This window comes from Solanum pennellii, chromosome 5, assembly GCF_001406875.1.
Source record: "Solanum pennellii chromosome 5, SPENNV200".
NCBI classification, from domain to species: Eukaryota; Viridiplantae; Streptophyta; class Magnoliopsida; order Solanales; family Solanaceae; genus Solanum; species Solanum pennellii.
This window is the reverse complement of record NC_028641.1, coordinates 38,982,263-38,991,823: the sequence shown is the minus strand read 5'-3', so window position 1 is coordinate 38,991,823 and position 9,561 is coordinate 38,982,263. Positions and strand designations below refer to the sequence as shown.

Sequence of the window (9,561 nt, the reverse complement as noted above, 5' to 3'; positions counted from 1 at the left end):
TATAGTATATGAAAAAATTTTAAACCACATTTTAACCTATGATATGTTATGACGAATGCTAAGGGCTTGTTTAAGTCTTATTCAAGGACGAAGATGCCGGTTACATCGGGGGTGTTCTCCATATGTCACAAACTTGGTATCATAGAATAAGGTTAAATAACCTAGGGTCAATGTCTCACTAAACACATTTATATAGTGTCTTGTTCATTGTTGTGAAGCGCTCCACAATTATGAATGAGATTCTATGCGATGATTAGGAAAAATTCTCTTTTGTTGGTAATCCTATGTCATGCCTCTAGAGTTTTGACACTATGTGTCTTTTAGCATCTACTACCTTTCTTGTGGTTATAGGCAATGAACAGAACAAGGACAGCCGCTAGAAGAGCAAAAAAGGAGGTTGCTAATGCAGGAGCTACTCCCCAAGGAAATTGAGTTCCTCCTCAAGAGCAAGTTGTTGTGAATGATTAAGTCCCAGTCAATCCTCCGGCCATGATGGACGATGAGGTAAGGGCAACCTTTCTTCAAATGGCCCAGGCCATCACTACTCATGCTCAAGGCATTACGACACAAGCTAACCGAGAGGTTGTACCTCCAAAGAACCAACATGTTAGTACTATGGCTACCCGTTTGAGAGATTTTACGAGGATGAATCCTCTAATGCTCTTCGGGTCAAAAGTTGATGAAGACCTTCAAGATTTCCTTGATGAGGTCTATAAGATTTTATTTTCTATAGAGGTGAGTACTATTGAAAAGGTTGAGCTTGATGTCTATCAACTCATTGATGTGGCTTAGACATGGTACAATCAATGGAAGGATAGTCGGGCTTTAAGACGTGGTCCCGTGACTTGGGAGATCTTCAAAAAGAAGTTTCTTTATAGGTTCTTCCCACGGGATAAAATGGAATCTAAGGTATAAAAGTTTATCAGCCTTCATCAAGGAGGTATGAGTGTTAAGGAATACTCCTTACAATTCATTAAGTTGTACATATATGCTTTCTCTTTGGTTTCGAATGATAGGGATGAAATGAGCCGTTATGTAGCGGGCTTGTCCGAAGAGCTTGAAGAAGAATGTTTTGCCTCTATGATTCATGATAACATGGATCTTTCAAGGATGATGGTTCATGCACAACAAGTAAAGGAGAGTCATCTAAGGAAGAAGAATAGAGAAGCTAAGAAGGCAAGGTCTTTCAAAAGTAATTCTTCTAAGAGTAGGCTTGACACAAAAGACAAGCCTAAGACAAATTTCCTTAAAATTTTGCGAAGACTCGCAATGATAGGGTGCGTAACTCTAAATATCAAAAGGGGAGAAATGTTGATTCACCAAGAGAAAGACCAACTTGTGGAAAGTGTGGTAAGAAACATGTGTGTGAATGCCTTGTTGGAACGAATAGTTGCTATGGTTGTGGAAAAAGTGGCCATATGCTTAAATATTATCCTAATGTGAAGGTTCAAGGAAAGGGAAATAGCCAAGTTCAATCAAGCAGTCCTAGCTCTGAAGCTCCAAAAAGGAACCGGTTTTATGCACTCAAGGCGAGGGGTGAACAAGAGAGCTCTCATAATGTAGTAACTGGTATGTTACAAGCCTTCTCTATTAATGTTTATGCTTTGCTTGATCCTGGTTCTACCCTTTCTTTGGTTACACCTTTGGTATCTTGGAAGTTTGATATACTTCCCAATGTTTTGGTTGAATCCTTTTTGCTTTGCACCTCAATGGGTGATTTGGTAGTTGCAAGGAGAGTCTATAGAAAATGTCCTGTAATGCTTCCCAGTAGAGTTACTCTTGTAGACTTGATAGAACTTTAAATTTTTTGTTTTGATATGACTTTGGGTATGTATTGGCTTCATGATTGTTTTGCTTCCACAGATTGTAGAATGAGGGTAGTCAAGTTTGAATTTCCAAATGAACCCCTTTTAGAGTGGAATAGTGGGAAACTCTATGCCAAGGAGTCAAATCATTTCTTGTTTGAAGGCTTGTCAGATGATAGCTATTGTCATCTATACTGTGTGGTGAGGGTTAAGATACTAGGAAAGGAAAATCCTCCTATTTAGTTCGTCCCATAGTGAGAGAATTTCCAGAGGTTTTTTGTGATTACCTTCCCGGAGTTCCTCTTAAATGGAAAATTGTCTTTGGCATTAACATATTACTGCATACAAACCCCATTTCCATTCCTCCATATCGGATGGCACCGGTCGAATTGAAAGAGTTGAAGGTCCAACTAAATGATTTACTAGACAAGGGTTTCATTCAACCTAGTATTTCTCCATTGGGTGCTCCGGCCTTGTTTGTGAAGTAGAAAGATTGGTCCCTAAGGATGTGCATTGATTATCTTCAACTCAATAAGGTCACCATAAATAACAAGTATCCTCCCCTCGATTGATGATAGATTTTATCAACTCTAAGGTGCTAACTACTTTTCCAAGATTGACTTAAGGTTCGGATATCACAAACTTACGATGAGAGTAGAAGATGTCCCCAAGACAGCTTTTCGAACTAGATATTGTCTCTATGAATTTCTAGTGAAGTCTTTTGGGTTAACATATGCCCTACTGGCGTTTATGGACATAACGAATAGAGTTTTACTAGATTACCTCTACTCATTTGTGATTGTGTTTATTGATGATATTTTGATATACTCCAATAATGAAACTAACCATGAGAGCCATTTGAGTTTGGCCTTACAAGTCCTCCAGGAACACCAACTTTATGCAAAATTTAGCAAGTGTGTATTTTGGTTTAGGTCAGTTGCTTTTCTTGGTCATGTTATCTATGGTGAGGTTGTAGAGATCAATCTAGAGAAGACAGATGCGGTTTGAAATTGGCGTAGATTTTTTATTCCCCCTAACATAATAAGTTTCTTGGGTCTAGCTGGGTAATATAGAAGTTTTTTTAACGTTAAATGCATCTATTGCTTCTCCTTTGACAAATTTGACTCAAATTAAGGTGAAGTTTGAGTGGTCGGAATCTTGTGAAAAAGGTTTTCAAGATTTGAAAGATAAGCTCACCTTCGCTCCGGTGTTGACCTTACCAAAGGGTAATGAAGGATTTTTGGTGTATTGTGAGGCTTCTCGAGTGGGCTTGGGATGTATCCTCATGCAACATGGCAAAGTAATAGCTTATGCCTCTAGGCGAATAAAATTTTATGAGAAGCATTATCCAACTCATGACCTTGAGTTAGCGGGCATAGTCTTTGCCTTGAAAATATGGAGACATTACTTGTACGGTATTCATACTGATGTGTTTAATAACCATAAATGTTTTCAATATGTGTTTACACAAAAAGAGTTGAATCTCTGATAGAGAAGATAGTTAGAACTTTTGAAGGATTACGAGATAAGTGTCTTTTACAACTCCGACAAGGCCAACGTGCTTGGAATGCTTTGAGTTGTATGACTATGGATAGTGTGTCTCGTGTGGAAGAAGAGAAAACAAACTAGTAAAAGATGTTCATAGGTTGGCTCATTTTTGTGTGCGGTTAGAAGATACTTCAAATGGTGGTTTCATGGTCTATCATAACTCATAGTCATCATTAGTGGTCTAAGCAACATCTTGATCCTCTATTGATGGGGTTGAAGGATCGGTACTAGGTAAGCTGAATGAGTGATTCTCCTGGGACGGATGGTGTTCTTAGGTACCAAGAGAGATTAAGTGTACCGGCTGTCGAGTTTGAGAAATTGAATTCTAGAAGAATCCCATGGTTCCCGTTATTCTATTCATCCGGGCTCCACCAAACTGTATCATGACCTTAGCGAGGTCTATTGGTAGAATGGCTTAAACAGGGACATAGAAGATTTTGTTGCTAAGTGTGCAAATTGACAATTGGTCAAAGCCGAGCATCCAAAACTGTGTGGCTTAACCCGAATCATGGATGCTCCTACTTGGAAGTGGGAAGACATCAATATGCACTTTGTTGTTGGGTTGCCTCGAACCTAGAGGCAAAATGATTTAATATGGGTTATTGGGAATAGAAAGACCAAATCTCCCAAATTTTTCCCCGTTAAGTGTACTTATATGGCCAATGAGTATGCAAGAATCTACGTTAATGATATTGTGAGAATTCATTGGATTCCTTTGTCCATCATTCCAGATAGAGGTGCCCGATTCACTTCTTGTTTATGGAAAGCTTTTAAAAAGGGTTTAGGTATTCAAGTGAAATTTAGCACCGCTATTCATCCCAAGGAAGATGGTCCAGAAGAAGTATTTTACATACCCTGGAGGATATATTAATAGCCTATGTTATTGATTTTAAGGGAAATTGGGATGATCACCTTCCATTGATTGAGTTCTCCTACAACAATAGTTACCATTCGAGCATCTCCATGGCACCTTTTGAAGCTCTTTATGATAGAATATGTAGGTCTCTTGTTTGATGGTTTGAGGTTTATGAGTCCTCATTCCTTTGTCCCGAGATTATCTATGAGGCTATAGAGAGAGTTCAAGTCATAAGAAACAGATTATAGCCAATCTATAATCCGCAAAAGTCTTATGCCGACAATAGGAGAAGATATATTGAGTTTAAAATACGTCATAGCGTCTATTTGAAGATTTCATCTATGAAAAAGGTGATGAGATTCGGTAAAAAGAGTACGTTAAGTCCCCGATGTTGGTCCTTATGAGATTTTACAACGGGTCGGAAAAGTTGCATATGAGCTGAAACGGCCTAATGAACTAGTTTCCGTTCATCCAGTGTTTCGTATTTCTATGCTCAAGAAATGCATATGTGACCCGGTGTCTATTCTTCCTATTAATGGTTCAGTGGTGGAAGGTAACCTCTCCTATTAAGAAGTTCCTGTTGAGATCCTAGATCTCCAAGCCAATAAGTTGAGGAACAAAGAGGTTGCCTCCGTAAAAGTCCTATGGAGGAACCATCTTTTAGAGGGTGCAACATGCGAGGTCGAGGCTGACATGAAGTTCCTCTACCCTCATAATTTTACATCTTGAGGTTATACATTCATCTTAATAAAGAAAATAATGAATAATTTGAAATTAACTTGTTTCTAAATAGGTGCATCTTTTGGTAAAAGTTGTATCAAATTGAGTTTCAAGAAAATGCCTTCATGTTCTATTTTTGCAGTTATATGAATTGTGTATGCATGTTGTCTTCTTGAGATTTTGTTGTTTGTTGTTGTCTTGAGAGGAATGATAGCATGTTACTCTTTGATGTATTTTGAGCTCATGTTGATGTTGAGAAGGTAGTTCCTCATTATGTGTTATGAAATGTTGAGATCTTATATGACGTGCATCATGAATTGAGTTGCTATGTCTAATGTTGTGGTATGTGTTGAAAGGAGTTGTGAAGTAATCCTATGATTTGTGACTTCCTATTATTATATATTATTGTTGGTTGGGCTGCTAGTATTGAGTATATCCTTACCCTCCAAAAGATTTTAGTGTCATTCGGGGACGGATGTTCCTAAGAAGGGATAATATAGCACACCGGAAGTCTCATGACTTAAACTAGATATTATCCTATTAAATAATGGTTAAAATGATATTTCCAGTCCTATATTAATGTATTAAACTCAATTATAAAAGGTTAGATCCAAAACGACAAAGAAAGACCTTGATGTCTAGAAACTAGTTAAATTAAAGTAGTAGACGTCCCTATGTTTGGTGAAGGTTTGGGAGTGTCAAATAAAGTCCAAAACTTGTAAATAAAGTTTAATAGGTAAAATATAGTATAAAGGGTCCAAACGTTCAGCAACGACTTCCCAAGGACAACCCAAAGGGTCCTTGAGGAGGACACGAACATTGGCGAGCAAGTTGTCAAAGCAACTTGCGACATCCAAGATGTGAATCCCATTGTGAGTCGCGCAGCGAGAAATGGATAGAAAATTTTTTCCTCGTGACATGGTTCCTCCACCAGGCTCACTGCCTCGACAAAAATTTTCAAAAAAAGAATTGAAAGTATCTCCGCGACGCGCAGCCACTTCTAAAGATTCGTCCATGTCATTTTTAAGTCAATTTAACTTCACAAAAAGACCCAACTAAGTGACGGGTCTTTTGGATATAGGGGACGAGTTTATATTGGTTTTAGGTCAGTTTTAAACCTTTTAAACACACTCCAAATCTGAATTACCAAATCCTCTCAGCTAACTCAAAACACTCTCTCTATTCAACCATCATTGAAGAACCAAAAAGGTTGAGCAAAAAGATAAAGTCTCCAAAGTTTTCATTCAAAATTCATAGATTTACTCGTCAATAAGGTATGGGTTCTTATCTCTTAGGATTCCTTTCCCCAAGAAGTCCTTCCAAAGATGATTTCTAACAATTTCAAATTCATAGGGCTTTTACTCTACAAGTGGGTTTTCTTCCAACCTCGCAAATTATAACTAATAATGATGAATTATGTTTTTCTATGGCTAATTAAGTATGTATTGTTGAATAATTGATATAGTATTGTTGGTTTTCGTGTGAAGCATGTTCTCTTCCTAATTAACAAAGTTTGGTTGTGCTATATCATTATCTTAATGTCATGTAATGTTGGGATTGGAATTATTGCTTGAACTAACTCATAAATGAGCCCTTTCCCTTAACCCTAACTATGAATTGGTCTTGTGTATGACTAGAGTGGTTGGGATTGTTTACATTATTGTGTATTTCACTATATTATTGGATGATTATGGTTATTTGAATGTAAGTTCTTGATGAAGATTGTGGTTAGCAATGGGGAAGTCTTCTAAAGTCATGATTACTCTATTATGTCGATGTTGGCTTATAATTGATGTTCTTATGAAATGGAAGTATGTATGAAGTTTCTATGCATATATGATGGCCTATGAATATGTTGAATGTGTGATTATGGTAAGGGTATGATAATGCAAAGTTGATGATGCTTCTCTTGTGTTCCTTACATAATATGACCAGGATATGTTAATCTCACTAATGAAGGGTTGTGATGAAAGGAAATTTTCATCTGCAACCAAATGAGCTAGGATCATTTTTATACAAGGAGTTAACTCTTATGGCCTATGATAAGATTGATGATTAATGATAACGTAAAGGCAATTCAAAAAGGGACTTTAGCTTAACACTGAGTGAACTCGATATGAGAGGTGTCCCTTACCTAGTTGGATGGTAGGTTCACAATAAATCTCAAGAGATAGAGGTTGCCATGTAATGTGGAACTATGGGACTCTATTATATATCCTAGTTCTTTAACTATGTTTCCTCCATAGGAATACTAGCTAGTGGATCCACCTAGAATGCTATGTTTATGTATTGGTTCTACCTTGGCAAGTAGACCACCTACTTTTGGTGTGGGTTTTCATGACACATAATTCCATAATTAATTCACATGGTCTAATGTCGGTTAAGGTGATTGTTTCCTCAAGAAAAATAAAAGACTAAAGTAAATGGACATTTACTAGGTGTCTTTAGGAGTTTACTTAGTGTAGGTAGGAGCATGGGACTCTAACTAGAAATTATACAAGTTGACTCTAAGGGAAGTCCTAGGAGACTGTTCTCATGTAACATGATAATATGGAATGTATAATGCTTATGATATATTATGTTGTTCTTATACGACATTGACTATGTTGATGAACATGTTATTGATCTATGTTGTTATATGTGGTGATAACTACTTATGAGATAAGTTGTATGAAGCAAAGTATTACTTATGGTCTCCTATCTTGTCTACTTGATTATGTGGGGTTATGGGGCTTCACATGATCATTGCACTTGTGGGCTTGGGATGGGATTATTGGTATGTGTTTTATATATGTTGATATGATCTATTGAGCATTAAATGTTAATATGAACTTGTGATGATATTTCTTGGCTATAATCGTGCTTTGTGTTGTTTGTTATCCTTATCTTGTATATGATATCTTGTATGTGCACTCAAGGATTTCAAATGAATTAACATGCTTTCTAAAGAAATGGTCCTTTTCATGCATGTCTTTAAACGTTTTATGCGCATATACCCATACTTAGGACATGTGGCTGACTACACCATATTCTTTATAATATACTTTATATAACTACAAATGTAGGGTCCGGTCATTGAAGATTAAGAAGATATATTGAAGAAGCTTGGAACCATTTCTCCAAGTGTTGGTAGGTCCTCATGTTTGGGGATTCTATCTTTTCATTATTCTAGCCATGAAGATTGTAGTTGTTTCCTCTTTGCTTTTGAATGATAGGGATGAAATGAGTCGGTATGTAACGGGCGTGTCCGAAGATCTTGATGAAGAATGTCGTGCAGCTATGCTTCATGATAACATTGATCTTTCTAGGATGATGTTTCTTGCACAACAAGCATAGGAGATTCGTCTGAGGAAGAAGAATAGAGAAGCTAAGAAGGCAAAGTCTTTCGAAAGTGGTTCTTCTAAGAGTACGCTTGACATTTAAGATAAGCCTAAGTTCAAAAAGAGATTTTCAAACCAAGTTCCTTCAAATTTCTCGAAGACTCTCAATGATAGGGTGTCTAACTCTAAATCTCAAAAGGGGAGAAATGTTGATTCACCAAGAGAAAGATCAACTTGTGGAAAGTATGGTAAGAAACATGTGGGTGAATGCCTTGTTGGAATGAATAATTGTATGGTTGTGGAAAAAGTGTACATATGGTGAAAGATTTTCCTAATGTGAAGGGTTAAGGAAAGGGAATAGATAAGTTCAATTAAGCGGTCCTAGCTGTGAAGCTCCAAAAAGGAACTGGTTTTATAAACTTGAGGTTAGGGGTGAACAAGAGAGCTCTCCCGATGTAGGTACTTGTATGTTACAAGCCTTCTTTATTAATGTTAATGCTTTTTTTGATCCCTATTATAACCTTTCTTTGGTTACAATTGGTAGCTAGGAAGTTTGGTATACTTTCCGACGTTTTGATTGAACTTTTTTCAGTTTGTACCCCAATGGGTGACTCGGTAGTTGCAGGGAGAATCTATATGAAATGTCCTATAATGTTACCCAATATAGTTGTTCATGTCACAAGGTAGAACTTGATATGTTTGATTTTGATATCATTTTAGTTATGGATTGGCTTCATGCTTGTTTTTCTTCCATAGATTATAAAACGAGGGTAGTGAAGTTTCAATTTCCAAATGAATCCATTTTAGAGTGGAAGGAGGGAATGCTATGCCAAGGGATCAAAATCATCTAATGCTTTAAGGCTTATAAAATGATATCCAAGGGTTGTCTATATTGTGTTGTGAGGTTTAAAGATTTAAAATATGAAACTCCTCCTATTGAGTCATTCCCCGTAGTGAGGGAATTTCCGGAGGTTTTTCCTAATGACCTTCCCAGAGTTCCTCCTGAACGGGAAATTGACTTTTTCATTGACTTATTACCAGATACAAACCCCATTTCAATTCCTCCATATCGGATGCCTCCGGCCGAATTGAAAGAGTTGAAGGTCCAACTCAAAGATTTACTAGACAAGGGTTTCTTGAACCTAGTATTTCTCCATGGGGTGCTCCAGTCTTGTTTGTAAGAAGAATGATGGGTCCCTTAGGATGTGCGTTGATTATCGTCAACTCAATAAGGTCACCATAAAGAACAAGCATCCTCTCCCTCGGATTGATGATTTATTTTATCAACTACAAGGTGCTAGCTACTTTTCCA

The 9,561-nt window shown here is 37.2% G+C and overlaps 1 protein-coding gene across 1 annotated transcript; it reads left to right on the top strand.

The window, feature by feature from the left end:
• The first annotated feature begins 492 nt into the window (after nucleotides 1-492).
• LOC107019477 lies at nucleotides 493-1,802 on the top strand. The gene is made up of 3 exons (XM_015219967.1): nucleotides 493-668; nucleotides 1,017-1,181; nucleotides 1,277-1,802. The coding sequence occupies exons 1-3, from the start codon at nucleotides 493-495 to the stop codon at nucleotides 1,800-1,802; spliced, it is 867 nt and encodes a 288-aa protein (XP_015075453.1).
• Nucleotides 1,803-9,561: the final 7,759 nt, after the last annotated feature.

Excerpts from the sequence above, each read along its gene's own strand:
- LOC107019477 (XM_015219967.1), top strand. The coding sequence starts at position 493 with ATGGACGATGAGGTAAGGGCAACCTTTCTTCAAATGGCCCAGGCCATC. Across the intron at positions 669-1,016 it reads AATCCTCTAATGCTCTTCGG|GGATGAAATGAGCCGTTATG; the intron begins GTCAAAAGTTGA and ends TTCGAATGATAG. Across the intron at positions 1,182-1,276 it reads AGAGAAGCTAAGAAGGCAAG|GGTGCGTAACTCTAAATATC; the intron begins GTCTTTCAAAAG and ends TCGCAATGATAG.